Source organism: Microcebus murinus, chromosome 15 (assembly GCF_040939455.1).
Source record: "Microcebus murinus isolate Inina chromosome 15, M.murinus_Inina_mat1.0, whole genome shotgun sequence".
In the NCBI taxonomy this organism is placed as follows: Eukaryota; Metazoa; Chordata; class Mammalia; order Primates; family Cheirogaleidae; genus Microcebus; species Microcebus murinus.
The window spans coordinates 29,495,391-29,523,204 of record NC_134118.1 but is presented as its reverse complement, the minus strand read 5'-3'; the positions used below and the strand labels follow the sequence as shown (position 1 = coordinate 29,523,204).

The 27,814-nt window shown below is 32.1% G+C and overlaps 1 protein-coding gene across 4 annotated transcripts in view; it reads right to left on the bottom strand.

Moving 5' to 3' along the window:
- The window catches only part of FSTL5 (follistatin like 5), a 696,991-nt gene that overhangs the window by 119,663 nt on the left and 549,514 nt on the right, over positions 1-27,814 (bottom strand). For all 4 annotated transcript variants that reach the window (XM_012735602.3, XM_012735603.3, XM_012735600.3 and 1 more), the window contains exons 9-10: positions 14,075-14,236; positions 9,540-9,674 (exon numbers count right to left, since the gene is read on the bottom strand). In XM_012735602.3, the coding sequence (XP_012591056.1) occupies positions 9,540-9,674; positions 14,075-14,236 (297 nt within the window). The remainder of the gene's footprint in view (positions 1-9,539; positions 9,675-14,074; positions 14,237-27,814) is intronic.

The following is a 27,814-nucleotide window of genomic DNA, read 5'->3' as shown; positions in this document are numbered from 1 at the left end:
ATGATAATAAAAATACTCAAATGCCCACTATATGTTAAACATAAAATCCAGCAGAAAAAAATGCTTATTGTGATATTTCTAGGATAAACACTAAATAATGAATATTTAGAAAATGGTTTTTATCTTTGGAGAAATATAGTTTGCATATCTTTCCTAATTCAATTTTTCCCATTCATGCACTTTAATGCCTTTTTAAATTCGGTTCCACCCAATAATCCAGTCTCATATAGTAGCTCAAATATTTTCATGATCATATATTACACAAAGTTAACCAAATCCATTATGTACTTTATGACTCTTCCCGAGGTCTGACCCTCTCCTAAGTCCCCAGCAATGGAAGCATCACTACAGCTACCAAAGACCAGCTCAAATTTCATCACCTGAATAGAGACTACTTTATTCAACTTAGTTGGAATTTGTTTCTATGTCTGTAATCCTATCACACTTGCCTTATATATCTATTACAGCAAGTATTTCATTCTGCTATGTATTAAAGTTGGTTTTCATCTCTATCTGCACTCAATTATAGCCTTTCTGAAAGTAAATAATTGATTTATTTAATGTTGGCCACATGCTAGCAATATTTGTTCCTCAAGAAATATTTAGCATGTGAAAGCATGAATGAACATACCTATTGTTCCCTGGAAATTTTTATTTTGCTTAGTAGGAATGTTCTCAGTCACTTTCTCAATTTTGTAAATGTCCTTTTTCTAATGGACAGTTGAGAAACAAATAGTTAAGTCTGGAGAGTAATACAGTAATATTATTCATACACTTTGTAAGGTAACTGGCTTCACACATTTAAATTATGCAAGTCAAATTATAGCCATTGTAAACAGTATACATTATACTAGTCAGTTTGGTTTAATGGCAATATGAAAGGAATTAAAAGGCAAATTAAAAAGAAGTTTTAAAATTAGAACAAAATATTCAGTCCATTGTAGGTACTCCCTAAATAATTTCTGAATGTATGGCTATTCAGTGTTCTTCTAATGTGTGTAATCGCTGGCACGCAAGCTATGCAAAAAGTCACCTCTAATAATATGCTGAAATGCTTCCCCGCATGGTAGCAAAACTGACATTACTACTGGCAATGTGTAATGACTCCTATTTTTCCAAACCTCACCAAGTCTTTGTATTATGCTGCTTTTTAACTTTTGGTATTCCAGTGAATATGAAATATCATTTCTCTGTGCTTTTCTTAAACATTTTTATGGATTTATAATAGTTATAAGATGTGTTTCCTCGATAACTAATGAGAATTAATATCTTTGCATAAAACATATGGGTGCTTCTCTTTTCTTTGCCCCTGAAATTTCTTTTTAAACTACAGGCCGGATTTTTTTTTGTTGTTTGATTTCTTCCTATTTATTTATTTAGAATGGTAAGTCCCTGTCAGTTATGTGTGTTGATAATCTCCTTTGGGCAAATTTTTATGATTAGAACTTCTTCATTTTAACTTAATCATACCATTTTCTCTGATGTTTCATTCTGATTTATGCAACATAACACAAATTACATTCTGATGGTCATAATTTGCACATTAATTATTGTATTAAATATTATACACCAGTGTTTTTACTTCCATAAATTATAATAATGAAGCTAGAAAATAGTATATATTTTTTCTTTAGTATAAGCTTCTAAATCTTCTGAATCTAAATTATATTTAGAAATACATTCTGATGTTCTATTAGGACATATTTGAGATAAACATAGAAATATTTTCATAATAATTTAGTTTCTATTAAAATTTCACTATTGCAAGAATGTTTCCAGAAGATTTATTATACACTCAACCAGGGTTAAGTGTAACCACATGTATTAGATATGTAACAGAAGGAATGGCCTGAAAAATAAAAAGAGCAAAAATATTTTCTGTATCCTTTAAACATCCCCAACTCCTTTTTGAGAACTAGGACCTGCATCCCTGCCTCAGGCCACTTGTTGGGAGGGGCAGGGGAATGTCCTCTGTTCTTTGTGCTGTAGGAGGTGGCTCAACTGGAACTCTCCAAGGGGAGGTCTGGACAGAGGTCACAAGATTGTCTGAAGCTGAATGGCCTCCCTTTAAAAACTCTGTATTTCTGCTTACTACTAGGAAATTTGGCACTTTGAGATAGCAGTCTGCTATTTTTCCTCATTTGCTGGCAATGAGGAAACTTCTCTTTCTCTTTCATTTGGTGGCAAAGAGGAAACTTCTCTTTCCTTCTCCTTAAACACTTGTCCTCGTTCTTCTGATGCAGCCCAAGGACAAGTGCTGAGCTTTTGATAACCAATAGTCAGTAGATGATTTAGTGGAAAGATAGTCAAATTGGCACATAATTTTACTGCATGAGATAGAAAAGTGTGTTTTAAGAAATATTATATTTAACAACATTTTATATGCAACGTAAATATGAAAATGCACACATAGTTGGGAAAAAAAGCAAATTAGGAGGCAGAATGATAATCAAACTGTCTGACTCTTTCTGACATATCCACCCACAATTGGCACTCATCAGAATTCAGATATCTGGGCAAACAGAGGACAATAGGAAACACAGATGTATAATCTGGGCTGTTTGCACACAGTTGATAACAATGTGTGGCTTAAATTAGACTTCATGAAACTTTGAGAAAACACCACACTTCGACACCTCACTCCAGAGCCTGGGCATGGCAAAGGCACATTTGTTTTATTAGCACTTCACACATTTATGACATTATATGACTGAATTCCTATATCAGAGGAATCTAGAAAATCATGAAGTGATGACATTTCTACTTGTTTTGGAACCCAAGTACACAGTCATTTGATAAAGGATTCACTAAGTTTAAAGCCTCTGCAATTATAGAATCTCAAAGGCAGTCCTAATGTTTTCTCCTGAACAACACCAACACAATATTAGTATGTACATTTTTTCAAGGTTTCATAGAGATTTTTATACTCAGAGTTGTCACTTTACTTAGCTTATTACTATGTAAATGTCTTTATCAAGTATTAAACAAATAGTTTTTGGTCTTTTCAAAAAGAAATATTAATTGTTCATTCTGCCTTAAAATATAATTAATATAGCTTCTCTATTGAATAATATTCAACAAATTCACACACCTAGTCTGTGAGCCTAAAGTAATATAAATAACATTTCATAATCACTTATCATAAATTAGTCAAATTGGTAAAGGAACTCGGAAAATTTCAACCCAAAATGTGACTCCTTCATATAAAGAATATTTTTAATTAAAGGCCATTCAAGATCAAAAAGGACTGGAGAGGGATTTCTCTCTATCTGCATAAACCTGACTGACCCATCAACAGATCAAAGGGACAACTGACTTCCCTTTCTCTCCCTGTCACCTCAATATATTTCAGGAAAGAAGATTAAGAATGTAACCCAACCTGGTCCAAAATGTTTAAATATAATATCATCTCTCAGATTAATTTAATTCATAAAGATAATCATTTATGAGTCAATCTGCTTTCCCCCATCCATTTATCCTCTGTAGCAGTATTTGTTGTCCCTAAACAGAATTACCTGTATTCCTCATCTCCCGCTCCCCTCCAAAAGGACAGGTATCAAAATATCTGAACTTCATTGGGATACTGAATAGTGATTCTCCCCATAAGCATGGTAAATAGACCTTTCTCTTATTGATCTGCCTTAATTGTGAGTTGATCTTTCAGCAAACTTTCAGGGGAAAGGGGAAGTTTCCCCTCACCTGTACATTGGCATTGACATGAGATGAGATTGAACAGTCTCCTAAAGGTATATGACATTTTGCAGAGAAAATTTAGACAATAAATCAAAATAAGAAGGATTTAAGTCTTATTTTGCTATGGATGCAATAGAGATGTCCTAATGCTTAGAATTTCTGTAAGCCTGTCAATTCAGTGACATTTAGGTCATATAGCATCCTATTAGATAACGCAACACGGCTCTGCAATTGTTAGAAATAGATCTATTTAGTGACATTAAAAGGGGTATTATTTTAAAAATACAGATATGGAAATCATGAGGCAGATAATTTCAGTGTATTCTGGGTCAACAGAGGAAAAGATTTACGAAACAAGTTACTTCACAGGATATGACAATATCATTGGCCAAATTGAGAAGAATGAATATTAGAATTTGTGATAAATAGTGAAAGCTCATAAAATAATAAATCTTTATCAAGTATAGTTAACCTCAACATGACTCTGATTATCCTAAGTGCATTTTAGTTCATACTAAGCTTATTACTATGTAAATGTCTGTATCAAATATATTAAACAAATGGTTTTTGGTCTTTTGAAAAAGAAATATGAATTGTTCATTCTCCCCTAAAATATAATTAATATAACTCCTCTAATGAATAATAGTCAATAAATGTTAAATAAAAATTAACATTTTTAATTCATTTACTTACTTTATTTTCCCCCAAATATTTATTTTTATTTGGTTCTATTTAATTCTAGCTTTTAGCTCATGACTGTTAGGATTAAAGTTCCACCCTAGCTGTGATGTCTATACTATATTTTTAACTATGGATTTTCTCTATTCCTAATTATTCTGCCTATCTCCCATTTGTAGAGTGTAAAAAAAAACCCAATTATTAATATGATGACTGCTGCACCTATATCACTTTGCTTAAGTGTAGAAATAATTATTAGTTGATGACTGTTGCATCTGGCTTCACTTATACCTCTTTATAGACTACACTATTCACCTATTTATATTATCTTTCTAGCCTCTGTAGACATTAATAAGATCCTACATAAGTAATCTCTTTAAATCTATACAACTACCCTTTTGAAGTAAGTATATTTCTCCATTCTGTAAAAATAAGGAGTAAATGAGGACTAGAGAGGTTAATTAATTTGCCTGTGTTATCAGAATCTGTTCTATTTCCAAAGTTTACGATGTCATAATTATAATGCTTTGCTATGTAAAAAGACTATGTTTTAATCTATTTTATGATTCTTTCCTCTAATTCTAAAATAGGCAAATACTTCATAAACTTTCATATGTCTTTTAAAATATTTTAGAACAAGTGGCCGAATTTAACCATATTTCTAAATCTTAGTATTGTGAATTAAACTTATTGCCTTTTAATGACAATTATTAACTAATATGAGCATTATATATTCACATAATTTATTTATTCAAATAAACTTATTTTAATGTTTAACCCATTTAAAAATTTTTAAAGAATCTGACAATTATTTTTTAGTTCACAATAAATTATGAAGTCAAAATATTAATTTTTATTAATAATAGCGTCAACTACTATTAATTTATTGGAGTAAATTCTAAAATAAGGATTGCTTCAATAACCTAATATTTCCAACTGTCACACTGCTTGTGACAATAAAAATAAAAGATATATATATACTATTATATTGATCATTATATATTTTACTCCAATAAAGCACTATAATATATTTAGACATTATATTTCAATATTTAAAATTTTAGCAAAGTGAGATTTAATCTGTGTTTAATGCTTAATGCAGCCAGTAACTTAAAAGCTTTCTACAGCAGCCTACATTCATACCGCTTTTCATTTACCTCATCTTAAAGATGAATCATTATCATCTGGGAATTTACTTCCATTGGAAATAAAAATGTGTCAAGTACTTATGCTATGTACAAGATGTTTTCAGATAAATAACATACTATTTCCACCTAAATCCCTTCACACATTTCACATCATCTTCCTACTCCCTGTTATGAGTGCTGCACAATCCCCTGTGGTCCATTTCTACTGGTCTTTGCATTTAAATCCTCCCTGTATATTACTCCATTAAATCTTAGTTATCAAAACCTATCCTTAATGTAAGCGTAGACTATATTACTTTCAAGCACGTTTTTGTAGTTCAATTCGTCACATGAGAAAACTTCCAGTGAGGTTTGTTGATAAAGTTGGGCACTGTAAATCAAAGTTTCCTAATTCAAAGATTAGGATAGAAGTGGAACACAAACTCAGCCATGTGATGTTTTGCATGAAGTGTTCTCTCAACAGTATCATATTGCTGGGAAATGTAGTGTAGTAAAATGTGATTGATACTACTATGAGTCCTATATTATATAGAAAATAGCTGGATGATTACTCAGAAGCTATAGCTAAACAAAGTCAGTCTATGTTGTGTTATTTACCCCAAAAGTTATAAATTTTTCCCCATTTTTATTGCTGTCTACATGGGATTCAATACTTTTCTGCATCTTTCATAAATAAGACTGAAGAAAAGTACATTGCAGAAGAACTTTCAAAATGTAATAGGAATATAAATTGATTCCATATAAAGGGGAACTGAAGAGTAGCTGTTGTTTTGCCTCTGTGACAAAAGTGTACTCTGACAAAAGATTTTGACATTTATTCAAAATATCTTAATATCTACAGTAAAGAAAATGTATACATACCAATCAGCTAAGTCAATTATGTTTTTAAATGTCAAGAGAAATATTTCATATTTGAATACATATTAATAAATACCCATACATATATTTATACCTATATTATCTATGTCTGAATCTATATGCATCATTGAATTTGGAAATTTTATGATATTTAGCAATTATCAGGTTTTCCAGGCTTTTTTTTAAAAAAAGATTTTCGTTAATCTTTTCTAGCAAGGAGTAAGAAATTATTTTCAGAAAATAAGCTTGAGTCAGAGGAAAAGCTACTTCATGTCTACCACTATTATAAGTACTTTATATATAATATTTAAACATAAATCCTTTAGTGTATTTAGTATTTATTTCATATTACAGAAATTGAAGTTCAGATAAGTCATGTAATAGCCCCAAATCACTGAGCTGGTTATGTGGTTACAACATTGTATTACAAAATGTATGCTCTTGTGAATCTGCTTTTTAGTTACACATTGTATCCTACCACTAACAACAACAAAAAAATCCCTGAAATTATTTTTAGTGGATTTGGAAAAATCAATAATTTTTTCAATTTGTGAAAGGAAGAAGAGTGAAGAGATCACTTACTGGCCTGCAACTAGTTCTTTTGGGTTTCTTGCAACCATTTGTCTGTCAAAATACAAATGTGCTAGATATAATTAATATTGGTCTCTGTCCAAGGAATTACTAGAAGAGAATCCAGAGCAATTTTTAAAATAGGGGTTACAAAAGGCAATACTTTTCACTAATATGATCTCTATCTGGTTTGGGTTTTATATTGCTTACAGAATCCTGACAATTTACTCACTACTAGGAATTATCCCAAGGAAAACTGTCTTCTACCAATTAGATATTATTACATTTTCAGTTTACATTCTTCAGTAATTACTAATATTTTACTCAGCTAGTTTACTTATTTTTATTGTCCTGATTTTAATTATATGCATTATTTTCTAAAAATGGCCCTTTTACATCAACAGCATATATATGATAAGTTCCTTTTTTTTTTTATTGCAGCATATGATGGGGGTACAGATTTTCAGGTTTCAATAAATGCCCTTTCCCCCCTTCCCCCACAAGTCTGAGTCTCCAGCATGACCATCCCCTAGATGTTCTTAATTATGAGTGTAGCAAATATGTAGGACACAAAGCAAAAATCAAGGGCATTTATTTAAATCAGATGTAAAGTTTATTATTCCAAAGAAACTGTATTTTCATGCATTCTACTAGATAAAATAGTAGAATATAAACATGAATTTGTAATGCTTGAGACTTATAGGTTACCACTGAAATCCGTTAGTTTCTAATTCTGATCCTTGAATAGGTCGTATAATTTAAATATACAACTTACATCTATAAATATGTTAATTACAGGTTTAGAAAAAAAATCTCCAAATCTTTCACTTGTGTTATGTCTTTTCTATGAGATTAATTTGAAAGTTCCATGAATATAAATATAGTAAGGTCTGCACTGGTATATCTCATAAAAATATTGCTTCTAATTTTAACGGTATAGCGCTAACATATAATCTCAACAATCTATTTTAAATCTATCATTTTGACCAGTAAGAGCTCAAAGTGACAAGTAAAATTCATTTAAGGGAGAAAGTATTTCAGAAACTCTTTATAACAAAATACATTCACATGACTAAATTTATAAATAAAATTATATTATATCTTCTTCTAAAATTTTCCTGGAATTTATTAATATATGCTGCAAGATTTCTTATGTGTTTTACTCTGGTAGCTAGATAAAGATACTAAAAATTACATGACAGATAATAGATGAAAATAAGAATGTAGAGTTGTTATTAAAGTGTTTCAAAAATGTCATCATAAAGGACAAAGAAAACTTGTTTTCAAGTATTTGTCATCTAAAATTAATTTTCGACAGAAAATGAATTATAAATTGGCATTTGGCAGGAATGCATAAAAGGAATAAAATCAGGAAATTATGGTGGATCTCATCCAGGTCATTAAATCTATTACAGCTTTCTTTTTACTTTTTCTACTTTGAGCCTTTTATTTGTAAATATTTGCTTATATGATGGTTGTCCTAGCCAGACAAAATATATGTGTTGGTAGTCAGGACTCAGGTAAAGTCTTCCTTACTTGTTGAATTCACTCACATATATCCACACTCATTAATTTGAAAGGGAATAGCAATGACTCCTGGGTTGATGCTTTATCCTAGTTCAAAAACTGGGTTCAATAAAATGAACCTACTAAATAAAAGGATCCTAAAATATCAGATCCTTGCAAAACTTATATTAATAGGAGCATAACAGACTGAAGAGCAGACAGCAAAGGGAATATTCATTCCAAGTGCATCCAGACCCTATCCCCAAACAACCATATTGTGTCATGTGCTGACCAGGGAAAGAAAATGCATGTGCGTTTGCCTACAGAGAGTTCACTTGATAAATGCTATAACAGTATTATGAGTTCCAAGCAATTCAGCTGTCCTGAAAAATAATCCATCTATAGCATTCCACCCCATCCATATCCCTTTGCCAAGTAATTAAAAAAAAAAAAAAGGGACAGGGCATTTTTCTTATAACTTCAGGAGGAAATCAGACTACATGGACCGTGATGACAAAGGATTTCTAGTATTAAACCAAGAACAGCTACAGAGTAGTGTTGGTGCCAGGAACAGTGAGTGTCTTGGGGTAGCAGTAACCACAGCGCCTGATGCATAGAATGGCTGCTACACAGCTCCTGCATCAGTGACTGCAGTGCAACTGACAGAAAAAGAAAGATAGTAATTTTTTCAACCTATAGAATACACCTTAGATATATTTGGAAGTCTTGATCTCCCCAAATATCATTGAAGAGAGGAATTTTGCAAGGGATTTAATTCCTGATTGAACAAATGGGAAGACAGAACCTGAGACATTTCATGTGCACTTGCAAAGAAAAGAAAATCATTCTAGTGTTGCAATGAAAATTACACAAGCTTTTTTTTAAAATCTACTTTTAGGATTTCAAGAGTCCTACATAGTAAAAACTATTTGTTTTAATGTGCTGTATATTTCACCGTTTTCTGGTGCCTTCACTTTTTAAAAAAAGCTATAAAAAATGTATGCCCCAAATATCTGTAAAGTGTGGTGTGCGTGTGCGTGTGCGTGTGTGTGTGTGTGTGTGTGTGTGTGTGTGTTTAATACATACGGGTCTTTCTAGCAGAATCTTCCACAAAAAGAGAAGAGATGTCTTCATCCACTCCTGCTTCATTTCTTGCGATACAAGTGTAGGCTCCTGTATCTTCATAGCGCACATTGCTTATGTGAACCTCACTGCCATTTGCTGAAAACAGAAGGCAAATGCAACTTGTAAACCACAATTTTAGTTTTGGTACAGTGCTTTCTGATTACACAGTCAAACAGTTCTCTTAGCTTGTCCTAATTAAACTGTTTTCCTTCCTACTTCCACACTTTGGAGTCATGCCAAATTATTCCAGAAGCATTCAAGCATTTCATAAACTGTGCTGTCATCCTATTACTGAGAACCCAAAACTCTATATCAAATGCACACACTTTATATTTCATATCATTTCCTATTTTCTACCTTGTAAATGACATGTTTCATATTGATGGCTATAATTTTATTTATATATTTACTTATAATAATCAGAATTCACATTTCCTGAGTTTATAGAAATGTAAATAATAGTAATATGGTTCATTTGCAGGAAAATACATATGGAAAGACATTTTCATGAAGAACTAATTGAACATCATGCAAATATAATATTACCATCCTTCAAACTAATTACTGAGTTCTAATTATATATCTGTGATTATTAGGTATGTAGGACAGAAAGTTGATAATACACGATTTGTCTAAAAGAGTTTCAGTCTTTTTTCAGAACTATACCTAAAATAAACTATATTATAATATGGAAAGTAATATAGGGAATGTATGATCAAATGGGTAAGGGAGTGATTAATCCAACTTTTAAATTTTTGCGAGATAATATTTCGAGCTAATCCTTCAATAATGAGTTGCATTTCCCAACATGGAAACCAGAGTATAATTAATCATTTACTATATATTGGCAACATGCTAGGTCCTTTCTTGTATATTATACCTTAATCATCCCTAATAATATTTAATTATCAGATGAGGAATCTGAGATTCATAGAATGAACTCATGTAAGTCACTCAACTCTAAGGGTGAAAGCTGGACTCTCGTTCTATGTTCTATGTGACTCTAAAGCTCAGTATACGGTGTAGTCATTGTTTAGTTTTCTTTTCTTTTCCATTTTTTTCTTTCATTACTTCCTGTGTGCACATCTGCGTGCATGCCTCTGGGTGTGTGTTCATGTCCCAGGTTACACAATTATAAGAAGACAATGTGCAGTTGAATGGAACAGGACTATTTGTGACAGGTAGAAGATATATTTGGCGTGACTGAGTTTGGAAACAGAAGGGTAGAAAACCAATGGAGAAAGAGCTTGAATGCCATCCTTAGGAGCCAGTAGCTCTCAAGGGATGTGAATGAGATATAAAGGCATAGTGGATGTTTGGGGAGGGATAATTATTTGAATCACTTGAACCCCTTTCGCAATTTGCAAAAGCTTATTGCACACCCCAGTTGCTCCCCATCCTTTGTTGAGAATCAGTACTCCAAATTAAGGGTTAGCAGGTTTTTGTTTGTTGCAAAAGGCCAGATATTAAATATGTTAGACTTTGTGGATCATAAAGTCTCTGTGACAACTACTCACCTTTGCCATAGCCATATGTAATATTAAAAAAAATGTGTATGGCTTTATTCTAAAAAGAAAAAAAAAAACAACAAAATAATACAAGCAAAAAAAATCCCTTTATTTACAGAAACAGACAGCTGTCTGAGTTTGATGTGCGGATCTTAGTTTACAGAGCCTTGCTTTAAAAGATAGGGAGTAAACAATGTATTTAAAACTGCTTCAACCTCTTGTTTTGCATAAAATATGCCCTGTGCCCATTCGGACCTTTTCTTCAAGACCCACACTCTTAATAGACTAAATTTTCTAGATTTTATGAAATAAATCAATTTATTCCTTCTTCGAATTCTCTCTCCTGATATTCTTATATGTTCTGCTAATCTTCATGTCCCGTGGCTTTTCCTCCTTTCCCACAAATTCCAATGTTCCTACATGTTTGCACTCCATCGCCAGCACTACCAATTCCTTCATCCATTTATCATCCTGACATATCTGCCTTACTAACGTCCAGAACAAGAATCAGCTAACTTATTTCTGCACCTGCTGTCCTTGCACCTTTATTCTTTGCTTGAGTAAAGAGTGAGAGTATTGCATGAATGAGTTTACAATTTTTGAATTCACAGCTTTCAGTTCCCAGCATATTCAGAATGACTTGCTATTCACTTCGCTTGACCTCTACAGTGAGATGCCTTTCATACCCTGTTTTACTTCAAGTCTTTATACTTTGATGCGTCTCATCATAACACTCACTCCCTCACACTAAGCATGTGACCTTGCTCTTTAAATCATAAAGTAAATAAAAGTGATCAGAATGTAACTCCAAAACTTCTTATTCCCAGCTTCACCTTTATTTATTTCTCAAAAGGGATTTTCTCTATTTATTCCAAGGCAAATCTCTCACCATTTCTTTTTGATTTCTATGACTCATTCTGCATCCTTCCTCCATTTCCTTTCTCTCTACTGGTTCTTCCTCAGACTGATAAATTGTTCAAGAAGAGAGAAATATCTTCATTAGTCCTAAGCTTTCCCACCAGGAGATACCATCTTCTTTTTTTTTTTTTTTTTTCAAAATCTGGAAAGCGATTTATATGCTTTTTGCCTTTTTGTTCATTTCTAAACTTACTGAAGACTGATTGCTACTTATATTGTTTTTAAATGTCATGAGGACAAGCTAATCACCTGACATGTATACACATATGATGGCCTTCCTTGACCTTTCTGTACACCTCCAATTATGGAACTCTTTCCATATGTTTAACTTTTTCTTTTCTTCTGCAGTATCCTTTGGACTCCTGTCTCTTTGGTGACTTTTAATCTCCTGTATTATTTATCTTCATTTGCCTGCTAATAAAATATTTGTGCTTTCTCAGGATTTTACTACTTCTCACTCATGCATTATGCCATCTGTTGCTATAGATATTGAATTAGTGCCTAGAGTTGAACTACACACCCAAATGCTAAGGAAACATCTGATCAATAAATGGATGATTAAGTAACTGCAGTGTTTGGTAATACATAACTATGTATTAAGCCACATAGAATTTTGTAATCCTTTGTGCTCAGATTTATCTCTTAAGTTGTTCTTTTCAACTCTCCTTTTGTTTTTTGTCATATCCCCTCAAAACTTTACTGATTTTCTCCTGTCTTTAAAATTAACAATAACTATTGTGCAAGGGCCTCCACTCTTTCAGTGTAGAGTTTGAAGTGTACAATTCCCCAAATTTGTTTTCTTGTATAATTCTGGAAGCAAAAATATGTATGGTATGCTTGTATAATATGGTTTGCTTCAATTGAATGGGCAAGAGATACTAAAATAAGGAGCATTTAGACTTTTCTTCATTTAAGTTCTCTTGAACATATCATCTTTTTATCTTAGATTATGGACACCAAGATGTAATTATTAGATATAAGTTTATAAATTTGTCAATCCTACTTATAGTAATTTACTGATTTCTAGGACTCAAGTTTTTAAAGTTCAAGAATACTTTTAGAGGTTTGTCATATTGACTTGCAAAAATAATTAAAAATTTTAAATAGCTTTATTTAAAATCTATTTTAAATAAAGCTTTACAAAGTTTTATTTAAAAATTTGTAATGATTAAACATATTCAATATTAAAGTGGAATAATAATAGAATTCTATGCTTAGGGAAGTAATAAAAAATGAAAACATGTCCATTTCTAGAAGGATAAACTGAGGAAATTTAAAGGCATGGAATAAGGAATATAATGCCCATGCAAGAGAAACTCCAGTAAAATGACTTGTGTATAATTCCTAACAATGGAAAAAATATTTGTGCATCTTTTTTACTGCTGTTATAATCAACATATCATATGTAACTGCTTTTGCACTATTCAAATTATTTGACCATACAAAATTGTGTTTTTGTTTTTTGTTTTCTACTTATTTATGATTGCTATAATCTATATAATAATTGATTAATCATGTCTACACATTAGATATTAAAATATGTAGAATATTTCATATATTAGAATACAATAATTTAACTTCAATATAATGTAAGTGTGAAACATATTTAGTAACTTTTTGATATTTTCTCTTCATTTACAAAATATGCTGGAAAACAATGACTAAAAATTTCTGTATTATTGAAAGACTTTATAATACATATTTTCATGTGCTATTTAAACATTTAAAATGTAACTTAAGAAATGTATTTCTTTGAAGAGATCCAATTATTCTGTTCAGTGTATCTGCTATAATTCATAGGACAAGTATTTAAAAGATACATAATTTAATATTTTACTTATCACCAAAATAATGACATAATTAATCACTGTGACAAGACTATTATTTAAAACATTAAAATTATTAAAGGACTCTTTCAAATGTAATCTCTTAGATATGACCATATTTTTTCGTATTCATGACATTCTGTTGCCACCAAGACTCATTTTCTTTTTTTCCAAATAATATAAGATGTATTATAAATTTTCTACCTGGTCATTTAAAAGAAAAAAAAATGCAAGTAAAAGGCACCTTGCAGTGTGAGTTGTTTGGACAGCTTTGGTGTAATATCGATTCCATTCTTCAGCCAGCCCAGCTGAGGGTTTGGTATGCCCTCTGCATGGCACCTGAGACTTGCAGTCACCCCAGGCTCTCTCGCCTGACTCTCAGGATACACCCGGATGACTGGAGGAACTAAAAAAAAAAAAAAAAAAAAGTGAATTAGTAATTCATATCATATTCACCTTCAATTTTTCAAAGGAAACAAAAATTACAATATGAGAAATCATAAATTATACTTTTTTTAATGATGTTAAATGTTTTTACAGATCTTAGTTTCCATATACTATTATATTTTCCACTAAAATATACCCATGTTACTTGGATAAAGGCTATTCTGGAACTGTGCTAAGGAAATTACAAGATGAACCTGAGATATCTTGTTTCAGAAATTAAAGAAGGTCCTCAAGGAATGCTGACACATGCCAAAAGGACACAGAAACCAATACAAAAAGGCTAATACCTGCCAAATATGGGACTATTTGAGTTCTGAAATAATTACCAATTATAAGAAACTATAAGGAGTTAAATAAAACTCAGTGCATTCAGTTATATAAATGAATAAATGAACATATAATGAGACAGAAAGGAAAGCTTTCCTCTACTATACTATGTTGAGAAATTAAGATAATAATTCCAATTATAATAGCATCCAAAAATAAAATATTTAGGAATTTAACCAAAGAGGTGCAAGATTTTCACACTGGACGCTATAAAAGTTGTTGAAAGGATTTAAAGAAAACCTAAATAAATAAAAAGCCATCTTGTGTTCATGGATTGAAAGAATTGAATGGTAAGAAGTTAAGAATTATTGGTAAGATGACAATATCCCCAAATTTATTTACAGGTACAATATACTTCTCATCAAAATTCTAACTGCATTTTTTTGGCAGAAATGAAATATTTGATCTTCAGATTGATATGAAATTACAAGAGGCTCTAAATAGCCAAAATATTATTGAAAAAGAAGAAGAAAGATGAGGGATTCCTATCTGCTGATTTCAATTATTCAATGAAGCCACAGTAATCAAAACGGTATAACACTGACACAAGGATGGAATAGAGTTGAGCATGTAGAAATAAAGACATACGTCTGTGATCAATTGTTTCTTCATAAAGTGCCACGAAATAGATTTTTCAAGTAAGTCTGGGATGATTAGATATCCATATGCAAGAAAATAAACCTGGTCTCCTACCTTACACCAAACATAAAATTAAATTTAAAATGAATCAAAGACCTAAATGAGGAGCTAAAGCAATAAAACTCTTAGAAGAAAACATAGCATAAATATTTCTGACCTTGGAATTGACAGCAGTATCTTAGATATGATCCCCAAAGCACAAGCAACAATATAAATAAATTAAAATTCATCAAAATTATTTTTTTGGTGCATCAAAAGACACTATTGAGAAAATGTAAATACAATTCACAGATTAGGAAAACATTGCTAGTTATATCTGATATAAGACTAGTATCTAAATATATAGAGAACCATTATAAATTAGCAACTGAAAAGCAAACAACTTTTAATTAAAATTGGGACAAAAAATTTGAGTAGTTATTTCTTCAACAAACACATGCAAATGGCCAATAAGCACATGATAAGATATCCAAGATATAAAAAAAGTAAAAACAAACAAACAAACAAAAAAAACAAAGAAAAATTCAAATCAAAACTACTATGTGATACAACTTCACATCCACTAAGATAAGTATTAAAGCAAACAAAAAAGTAGAAAATAATATGTGTGGTTGACGATGAGGGGAAATTGGAATTCCTGCACATTGCTGGTGGGAATGTAAAATGATACAGCCATACAATAAAAAAGAATTAAGTAGTATTACATGCTACAACATGAATATTGTAGGTATTATGCTGAGTGAAAGAAGTCTGACTCAAAAGGCCACATATTATATGAGTCCGTTTACATTACATGTCCCAAATGGGAAAACCCATTGAGATGGAAAGCAGATTAGTGGTTGCTACAGACTGAGGGAAAGGAGAAATGGGGAAAGACTGGTTAATGGATACAAGGTTTATTTTGGGGGTGATGAAAATGTTCTAGGATTAGATAGTGGTAATGGTTGTATAACATTGTGAATGTGTTATACTATGAGCCACTGAATTGTGCTTTATAAAATGGTTAAATGGTACATGAAATTCATCTTAATAAAAAAAAAGACAAAGATAAGCTAAAGAAAGATTCAAGAGTAGATTAAAAGAGACTAAAGAGTGATGATAACAAAATGTTATGTGTAAATCAAGATTGGATCTTGAACAAGGAAAAGAAAGTTATAAAGCAAGTACTGGGAAAATTGATAAAGTATGAATATGGATCGTGTCCTCTATAATGGGATTCTGTTAATGTTACATTTCCTGGTTTAATAATTACATTCTTATTACTTTTCTCTAAAGTACTTTTTCTCTAAAAAAAAAAAACCCACTGTCTGAATTAATTAGTGATAAAAAGAAAAATTATCTCATATTTAGACAAAACTAAAAGACCAATAACTAAAAGTGAAATCTGTATCAATTGAGAACTTTCTGCTTCCAGTAATGTTGGAAAAGTGATTCTGATTGATTCCGATCAATTATCTTCCTGAAGAGAATTAAAATCCTGGAAAAATTTACAAAAAACATTTTTAGAAGGCATAAGTAACCTTTACTAGGTTAATATAATGAAGAATGGCAGAATGAGTATAATAGAAGGAACTTTAAGGCTCATGGAAGTGAGCTAGAGCTGCTCCTGAACCAAGACTATTTCCTAAACCAGGTAAAGATTCTGAAAGTCAGAGTTGATTACCAATCAAAGGTTCTATGTGTGTGTGTGTGTGTGTGTGTGTGTGTGTGCAATTTAAAAATTAATTCAAAATTTTGAGAATTTTTTTTTTATTCACTACTTTATTCAATGTGTGTTTCCTTAATATCTAGCTGTGTTACTGCATTGGATCAGATACACTGATTCACCTCTTCCACCCTACCCAACCCCCAAACTTCTGGGAAGCCTGAAATTACTTACTTATTTATTTATGGCTTACAAACACATACCAATATCAACTGATTCTGGTAGGTGACCTGAATTGAAGGCAAATGGGCTTAGTATTATGTTTTCACAATAATTTAGGCTGGAGAGCCCAGCATAGTAACTATCTCTGGAGTGGGTCACAGGACGCATTACATTGAAATGACCAAAAAATTGCCCAAAGACTCACTGCTGGCCTTCTGGTAGTCTTAAGTGCCTTGCAAAAGTAGATGAAATTCCTCTCTGGAAGAATGTACTATCTTTATATTTCGAAATATTTTAAAGTAGTTTATAAAATAAAGTTGGCAGCATACAACAAAATACATCAAGGCTCCCTTCAAGAAAATACAGATGTAACCAATAAAAAACAACAGTCAAGTGAAATAAAACCATAAAATTTTAGTGAGTGAAATTATCGTACACTCATCCATGCTTCCTATGTTTAAGGAGTGAGTAGTTGAATATAAAAAATATCAAAAAGTTGGGAAGCTATAAAAATAAATAATGTCACTCCAGTGCCTGAGTGACAGAGCAAGACATTATCTCAAAACAAAATAAAATAAAAAAACATACTGTTGCAGCTAAATCAATCAAAAGTGCTAGTAAATTTTTTAAAAAGCCAATCTCAGAAATTGTGCATTCAATCTCTGTATTTAACTTCAGATTAGATGAAGCTAAAGGAAAAAAAAAAAAAACTAGCTAATAGTCAAATCAGGAAAAATAATATTCATAATAAAGCACACAGATACAAAAAATAGGAAATACAGATGAGATAGTAAGCGAATACAGTATAGATTAAGAAAATCTTATTTTGTATTTATCTGTAGTCAAAGAAGGAAGCAATATTTGAAATGATAACTGCTGTGATATTCTTAGATCTGTGTAAGGCATAAACCAGTGATTCCAAAAGCCCAAAGATAAACTTTTTTTTTTAAAGTTGCATAAGCACATTATAGTTAAACTGTTTACCAAAGAAAAAGAGAAGAATAATAAAAAAGCAATCCTAGAAAACAAAATGGGACATAAAGAAAGTCAGGCTGCAAGTTAAATGTACAGAATGGTGAAAAGTAAAAAGAAAAGATTGTAAGCAACTTCATGTCAATACATAACCATAAATTCAATGAATACATTTCTAGAAACACAAATGTGTACCCGAACTTACACAAAAACAAACACAAAATCTGTGTTATAATCTTCAAGTAATTTGATGCCTAGTAAAAACTTTTAACCAGAAGAATGGCCGATGAACATAAAAAAAATGCTCAACATCTCTAATCATTAGAGAAATGCAAATCAAAACTACAAGGAGATATTATCTAACCCCAGTGAGACTGGCCTGTATCAAGAAATCTCAAAGCAATAAATGCTGTCGAGGATGTGGAGAAACAGGATCACTCTTACACTGCTGGTGGGACCGCAAATTGGTGCAATCTTTGTGGAAAAGAATTTGGAGATACCTCAAATAGCTAAAAATAGAAATGCCATTAGACCCAGCAATAGCATTATTAGGCATCTACCCCAAAGAGCATAAGATATTCTATTATAAAGACATCTGCACCCGAATGATTTTGGCAGCCCAATTCACTATTGCAAGGACGTGGAAACAACCCAAGTGACGGGCAATTCATGACTGGATAATTAAAATTTGGTATATGTTTACAATGGAATATTACTCAATTCTAAGAAATGACAGCAAGCTACCACCGTTTATATTATCCTGGATTGAGCTTAAGCCCATTATCCAAAGCAAAGTGGCACAAGATCAGAAAAATGGGTTCCATATGTACTCACCATCAATCACATTGGTACTGACTGATTATCAATATGGTGCTCAAAGAAGCGTGGTGTTCACCAGAGATACGGGGGGTTGGGGGGATAGACCCACATCTGAGAGACGCGGTGAACAGTGTGGAGGGGAAGGGCATACCTCTAACCTTTGCTAAGTAAAGGCAAAATTATAAAATCTAACCAAAATGTTATAAAAAAATTTATCAGTTGTCAGGCAGGTGGGGAGGAGGGGATGGGTTTATATATATACATTATAAGTGCATTGTGCATTGTCGGGGGCATGGACATGCTTGAAGCTCTGACTCGAGGGGGGGAGGGAAGGCAATAGCAATGTATGTAACCTTAACATTTGTACCCCCTTATTATGCTGAGATAAATTTTAAAAAAACAACTTTTAACCAATGAAAACTTCATAATTTTCCAAAAATAAAGAAGAAATAACACAAATCATAAACCATTCTAGAGAACAGAACACAACACAGGTGGGGCTTAGGGGGAAGGTATTCTTTCATAGTGTTAAAATATCTCTACCAATTTGTTGACACTCCTATCTTCTGGTGGAGTGAACCTCGTCACCTTAGCTATGGACTGGATTTAATGACTCACTGTTAATGAACAGAGTATGACAAAGTGATGGGGCAAAATATCCAAGATTGGGTCATGAAAGTAATTGCAGTATCCTCCTTGCTCTCTTGCTTTTGAAAAAAGTAAGCTGCCATGTTATAAAGGTACTCCATCAGCTTTATGGAGATGCTTACATGTCAAACAACAGAGAGAGACCCCATGACAACAGCCAGTGAAGAACTAAGGCCTCCTGCCAATAGCCATGTGAGTCACTCATCTTGGAAACAGATCCACCAGCCTCAATCAAGCTTTCAGATTATTATGTCTCTGATCAACATGTTGAATGCAGGCTTATAAAGGACCTCATACCAGGACCTAGCTAAGTTGTTATAAAATCATTTCATTATCTCATTCTCTATTTTTATCTCATACCTCTATTTTCCTAGTATTATATCATAAGAAAATAAATGCTCATTGTTTTAAGCCACTAAGTTTTTAAGTTATTTATTATGCAGCATACATAGATAACTAATGAAATTCCCAACTCTTTTTGAGAAGATACATAAGCTTAATACTAAAATCTGACAAGGATATTTTAAGAAAGAATAATTACTGGCCAATTTTACTTGTGAAGATAGGTGAAAAAGTCCCAAACAAAATATTATTAAACCAAATTTATCAGAAAATTATGATGGTAATATACTATGACATACTGGATTTATTATAGACATTCAAAAATCACTCAATATAATTTACCACATAAACAGATTAAAGAAAAAATGTGCAATCCTCTCAATAGTTGCAGAAAAATCATTTACTTTTAACAAACAAAAAAGAGGGTATATTTCCTTATTATGGTAAAAATTATTTTAAGCCTTTGTAAATGGCATGATTGAGCAAATTAAAATATAAGAGTTTATAAGTGAATTTGGTTAAGTTTACATGATATAAATTAATATATTTGTAAATAGCTGTAACAAATATTGAAAATATTTTAAGTAATGTCATTTAATAATGCAATCAATATATTAAGTATCTATGAATATATTTAAGAAATGGTACAAAAACTCTAAATATTATTGAAAAGTAATATTTAGAAAAATTAAATAAGAACTAAATTAATAGAGTAATAAACCATGTTTGTGGCACCTTTAGTTATTATTTCTTCTAGTTATCATTACATTAATTTTAGCCATCAGAAGTTCTTTGTTCATTTGCATTAACCTCAGGAACAGTTAAATCAATTTTTGTAAAAACCATGTAAATATTGTGTGTCTTACTGAAATGCTCACTTTTGTTTTATTTAATAGTCATATATTGATTACCCAATATCTGTGATAATCTCTAAAATAGTAGGTTGATACAGATGGACAGGATGTGGTCTGCAGTCTTAAAGTATGTTCTGTTCAATAACAGAAACAACACAACAAATAACTGTAACATAACACACTGTGTCCTGCAATAGAGTTGATAAAGGTGTGATGGCTACAGAAAAAAAGGAGTTAATCAACACAGAATGCTTTAAGGGAAACTGTTTGAAATGGATTTAGCAGCATTCTAGGGAGTATGACAGGCACATTATTGAATGTGCTTGTGGGGGAGGCATTTACAACAGATGTAAAATGCTGAGTATATTATTTCAATGAGTTTATGCTTCTTGAACTTGAGTTGTATCATAGGTAGATATATATCACATGCAATTGTACTGAGAGTCAATAACTCAATTTGCCACCAAGAGTGCTGTGAGAGAAATCCTTCATTCGTTCAACAAACATACATATATTGATTATTTACTAGTGCCAGACATTCCAAGACCATTATAAATGCCATTATAATGTACTATCCTTTGTGGGAAATGATCCAAGAATTATGCAATGATGGACTACTAATTATACCATTTTCAAACAATCATGCAACTTGAATTTTTGAAGTTAGATGAGAATTTGAGTATATTAGGGGAAATGGTTTAGACATTTTAATTCCAATATCTAAAAGCACACTGTCCTTTTCAAGAAAAACTAATATACTATCTCTAATATAAATATTAAATATTCACTCTGAAAGCAATTTATTTTAGATAGCTCAATTTTCTACATTGTAGAGTGTGGTCATTTTATATACTTCATATTTAAGATGCATATTTGTTTTTTTGAAAGTCTTTCTCAGGTGAATTCTAGACCTTAGATTTTGAAACTTCTATGATAATGAAAACATTCATATTTGTGGTCCTTCAATGACCACAATCTTATGTAGATTAAGATAAATGCTGAGTTTAAATCTTCATTCTGCTACTCAATAGTTACAAGATTTTGAGCCCATTTTTAAACCTTTATAAACTTTCACTTTCTTATACGTAAAATCGATATTTTATCATATTTTAAGGTTTGAAAATCAAATGAAATTATAAAAGTGAAAAAGCTTCATATATTGTAAAGCAATACATGATATGAGATAGATATATATATCATAAATAATTGGCTCCTTGCTAAAAGTCATTTTCATTTAGTCCTTGTGTCCACATACATATCTGGATGACTGAAGTAGAGTATGGAGAAGTGGTCCAGGAAATGTATTACAGGCTTATCACATCTATCCATTTTTCACTCTTGTACTTTAGCATTTGTATTTATTAAGAGAATGATCATGAAAACGTACCCTGCATTTGCCTTAGTAAGAATATGACTTGGTAAAGAAAGAAAAGTACTCCAGTTCTCAAAGAAGTTTCTGTAGTAGGTATCTTATCTATCAAAAGACAATGGACATACAAGTTTTAAACACCTGGACCATCCTGCTCCTTGTTTAATGTATATACTATAAACTACCTGATACATTTCTCATTTTCAGTCACCAGAATGCCAATCAAAGATGTAACGTCAGCATCTAATCTGAGACTTGCTTTGGTGATTCAAATCCGGCCCAAAGATAATTTCACCTCTCTTCTTTTCAGTGTCTGGAGGATTGATTATAGACATAAATTTGATTGACTATTGAATAAGTGTCAATCTTCCAGATCTACTGAAAATATAAAAGGCATGCAAACCTAGAGACTAGTTGAAGCCACCAGGTCAGGATATAGATATATCTATCACCCTACTCGCCCCTTGGCTCCCTTTTTAGGCTGCACTCTAGAGATATTAAACTAGGCTCACATCAACTACACAGAGACAAAAAAAGGGCGAAACTCTTCAAAAAGGCCAAATAACTTTTTGAGCCTACAGCTGAGACTCAACCTTGTATATTGCCTTGAATATTCTTAGAAGGAGAAAAATAATAGAACTTTTAAAGCTCTAAGCAATAGAAGAAATCTGCTGCACCATTTTTCTCTCTTCCAAATATAATTCAAAAGAAACACAGTACACAAAACCATGCACAACCACAGAGTCAAACCAGGTTTGAATTTTTTTCCCTTGATGACTATAAATAGTTCTTTTTAACATTAAAATACACTTTGAAAATAGTTATTACATTAATTCTTTGCCTGCTTTTCTGGAGACATAAAGCACATGTTTAGGCTCTCCTGATATACAGAGAGCTGAGTAGTTTTTGTAACATTTTATTTTATAAGTGGTTAAAACAAATAACTTTTTAAAAGAGATATGTTAATGTACTGGTGGAAAACTCACATCACTATATGAGGTGGAGTACAAAAGATTCTCTAAAATATTCAAACCTAATCTTTAATCTTTTAACAACTGGGGAGTTAGAAGATGAGCTTTAAAAAAAAAAGACATACAGATAACTGGAATAGATAACAATTCTCAATAAATATTTAATAAAAGAAAGTTTATCTTGCTAAAATATTTGTAGTCAAAGTAAAGATCAATGCTTCTTGCAACATTTTTTGCAGTAGCAAAAGATTGAGACAATCTACATGTGTTTGAGAATTAGTTACCTCAATGAGAATAATAGATTCTATATTATTCATATAAAAAATGTAGAGATTGTATGGGCCACCTATACCATTACTGATAGCTCCCCAAAGGTAAACTTTCCAAATAAGATGTCCGTCCCCCCACCACCTTCCTAGATGTTTCTACTTTAGTGATTTAATTATGAATGGACAGAAAGAAAATCAGTGAATAATAATTTTTGTCATGTGAAACTTTAATACTCAAATAGATAATATGTATTTTACGTAAAAAAATAATACCCTTATGTAATATGTGTCTCACTTTGTTTATCAGTGTTAAGTGGTATTCTGAAAAGTATCTGAAAAGTATCTCTTAACTGACAGAATTGAAAGATAAGTGATTGGCATAACAACTATTTAACCTCAGTGACAAGCTACACATTTAAAAGTAGGTTACTTTTCCCAGGATACATATTATGAAATATAAATGAGGATTGATGGCAGCCTGAATTAAAAAGTCAATAATCCTTTAGAGAACATTTCAAACCATTTGTTACAGTCATTTTTAGTTAGGAAGTGCACTCTATGAACTTGTCTTTTCCTTTCTATTGGCAATGCATGAAAAAAGAAACTGATGAAGACCACCAAAGGTTTTCACATTGGATTTAGAACTCAATTTACCATGAAAAGCTTTAAATAGGCACCTGATATTTTATGCAAAAGTTGATATTTAAAGGTAAGTTTCTATGCACTGAATATTTCCTGATGATATTTGATGTCTCACTAAAATGAGGAATTGCCTTCAACTTAAATAGTTTAAATTGGTTGGTTTATTTGATGTATTATCAAATAAAATCCAATAATATCAATTCCAAATAATATAATACTATGTCTATGTATAGACTAGTTGTTGAATAGTTGAGATTATATATTTTTATAATTTATTCCAAAAATATATTCTAATAAGTTCCCATTACTTAAAATGGAAAGGGATACAAAAGAATGTAAATATATAAATTTAATTATGAATAAAAATTTTATTGGTTTATTTTGAATGGGTTTTTTGGTGTTTTATTTATTTATTTTTTTTACATGATCTCACTCTGGTTCTGTTTCCCCAGGTAAAGTGCAGAGGCCTCATCATAGCTCACAGCATCCTCAAACTCCTGGGTTCAAGCAATATTCCTGCCTCTGCTTCCCAAAGTGCTGGGACTATAGCTACACACCACCACACCTGGCTAATTTTTTAACTTTTTTGTAGAGACAGGGTCTCCCTAAGTTGCTCAGGCTGGTCTCAAACTCCTGGCCTCAAGCAATCCTCCTGCCTGGGCCTGGCAAAGTGCTGGACTTTATAGGTGTGAATCACCACACCTGTCCTTTGAGGGTTTTTTTTCCCCCCGCAGACTATTACTGGGGTACAAACACTTTGGTCACATAAATTGCCTTTGAACTGCCGAATCAGAGCCACAAGCGTGCCCATCCCCTAGATGGTACCCCACGCACCCGTTAGGTATCAATGTACCCATCCCCTCCTCCTCCCTCTCACCTGTCCGACACCGTGTGAATGTTACCTCTATATGTGCACATAAGTGTTGATCAATTAGTACCAATTATCCTGGATGGAGCAGGAGCCCATTCTTTAAGTGAAGTATCACAAGAATAGAAAAACAGGCACCACATGGCCTTTGAGTTTTAAAATAACAATATACAGATATTCACTGAGCAACTTCAGAGTTCAGTCGATTGTGCTGGTGTCTTTCTCTTTCCATCTTTCACTTGCTTTCCTTTTCATATTAACAGGGTGGTCCCCATCCTTTTTGGCACCAGGAACCTGTTTCATGGAAAACAATTTTTCCGTGGCAGAGGAAGGGGCGGGGTGGTTTCAGGATTATTCAGAAGCCTTACATTCGTTGGGCATTTTATTTCTATTATTATTACACTGTAATATATAATGCAATCATTATACAACTCACCATGATGCAGAATCTAATGCTGCCGTTTATCCGACAGCTGGCCGAGCTCAGGTGGTGACTGGAGCTATAGGGAGTGGCTGTAAGTACAGAGGAAGCTTCCCTCACTGGCCCTGCTGCTCACCTCCTGCTGTGCAGCCTAGCACCTAACAGGCAACGGACTGGTACCACTCTGTGGCCAAGGGTTGGGGACCCCGTATTAACATGTCCAGTGAGTGCTGAGTTCAAGTTGAAATTACCCAAACAGACCACTGAAAACAATTGCATTCCTAGCTTAACTACTTCAGGACCAGCGTTGACTGTAGTCGACAGCCACAGACGAATGTGCACAGCAACTTTAGCCAACAGCCGTGATATGACTTTTCTAATTTTTCATTTATCAAAATAAAATTGTGAACATTTAAAAATAATGTAATGAAAACATATATGCATATGTTACCTATTCTGATATTTACATTACAAGTAAAGCTGCCTGTAAAGTAAAACAAGCTTTCAGGGCTTTAAAGCTTTCCTCATCACACAAGAGCAAAACGGATTCGTCTCCAATGCACAGTACAATCTACAGTGGGGACTATGAGTGCCGGCTATCGCTGTCCCGAAGTTGTCTCACAGGTCCTGATCACAAAATAAATGTTTCCATAAAAATATCTACTGAAATTCAACTACTTGGTATCACATTTAAGCTATGGATTAGATTTTTAGGAGTAATACATAAGGTATATTAGAGATCCCAGAAAAATTCTATTGTAAAATGTTAAGGTCAAATAAATTAGTGTTTTTATAGTATTTTGTAGTATTAATAATTCATCTCAAATATGTGTAACTTCTCAAGGAAACTGAACTGTTTATGTTGCTCTGTTAAAATAAATGATATCAGCATGTCAATATATTAAGCATATATAATAAAATTTTATTTAGTTTATCTTACAGTTCTTAGAGCATAAAATGTGAATAATCGGATACTATATATGGATGGAAAGTTGTTCTAAGAACACTTTAGACTAATACATTTTAACAAATTATAGAAATTTAAAAATGGAGTTGGGGTTCTGGTACTTTAAACAAACATAGAAATCAAAAATAGATAAAGAAAACATTATAATTGGTATAATTACATTTGTTTAGTTCTTTCTTTGTGGAAATTTTGACGTCCAAATGGAATTCTTGTAAACATTTATCAACCCCAAACCATAATGCATTTTATAATGATAATACACACAAAACTGTAGTGGTAGATAGCTATATTTTTCAAAGGCCCATAATAACTTCATTATATTGTATTAGAATAGATAATCAGTGCTTCTCTCAATATTAGGAAGGATCTAAAAGAATCCATTTAATGTAATAATTCTTCTAATCTAATATTACATGTAATCTAAAGTGTAAAAAGAACTCTATAAGAATAGCCCTGCTTTTTTCTCATCTTTCATACTTTTATACTGTGATCTTTCTTTAGAAGTTCCTGTATTATTGCCAGAAAGTATGGGTATGGCATAACCTGGCTGCGTTGGAAGCCCAATTGCAGTCAGGAGACAGAGATCACTGACCCAGTACAGTGGCTTCATTCTAACTGTAAACTAAAATGAATTTAAGGTGAATAGTCAGGTCACTGGTAAGTAAACAACTAAGCACTGGCTATTTTTCCCTTTTGCTATTATCTTGTTTTCTCTTGAAGAATTCCATCACTGCTCTTCCACAAATTATTCACACAGCTGCAACTGTTAGAAAAGGTTCTAAGAAAGCTTGAGGGTAGGAATATAAATGTCTCTGAAGCACTGCTGACTCACAGCGGCAGCTGCACTGTTCTGTTTGCATTATGACTTTCTTTGTCATTAAAGCAACTTTCCTATGAAAAATTACAGGCCAGATTTAATAAATATTTTAAATGCTACTGAGCTTGTCCAATGCCTTTTGTCTCTGACATTATTAAAGCCATCAATTTCTCTTTAACTTTGTCCCAAAGCAGTCTTTTTATATTCATGACTTTCACATTGCCTCTTGTCAATATTACAAAACTCTCTGATCACATTATTGCAGTCTTCATGAAAGTGCAACGGAAGCAACAAATGTTAGAGGCAAAATATAAATTAAGAGCAACACTCTTACGGTTATAAACTTTTGTGAGTTTTTTATTTAATCTTCCTATTTACCCTATGGTATTGTAAGAAATCACAACTTTTTCACTTCTTTTGAAAGGAACAATTTCTCCCAGTTTAATTAAATTAGATCTATTCTACTAATTCTTAAAGTTAGTGGCCTTTTTAATCTCCAACTTCAAAATCTAAAAAGCCACCATTTTTAGAAAGGCTATCTGAAACACAAAAGAAAACACACCAAAAGCATCCAAGATTATTATACATAAGAAGTTCTCTAAACCTATGAAAGAAAACAAAAATAAATCAGAAAAAAATCTTATAACCTGGCACATGATGGATGCTGTTTTTTATAGACTTTATTTAATTTGATTTAATACATACATGATTATAATAATTTGTCAGAAGATCGCAAATGAATTAT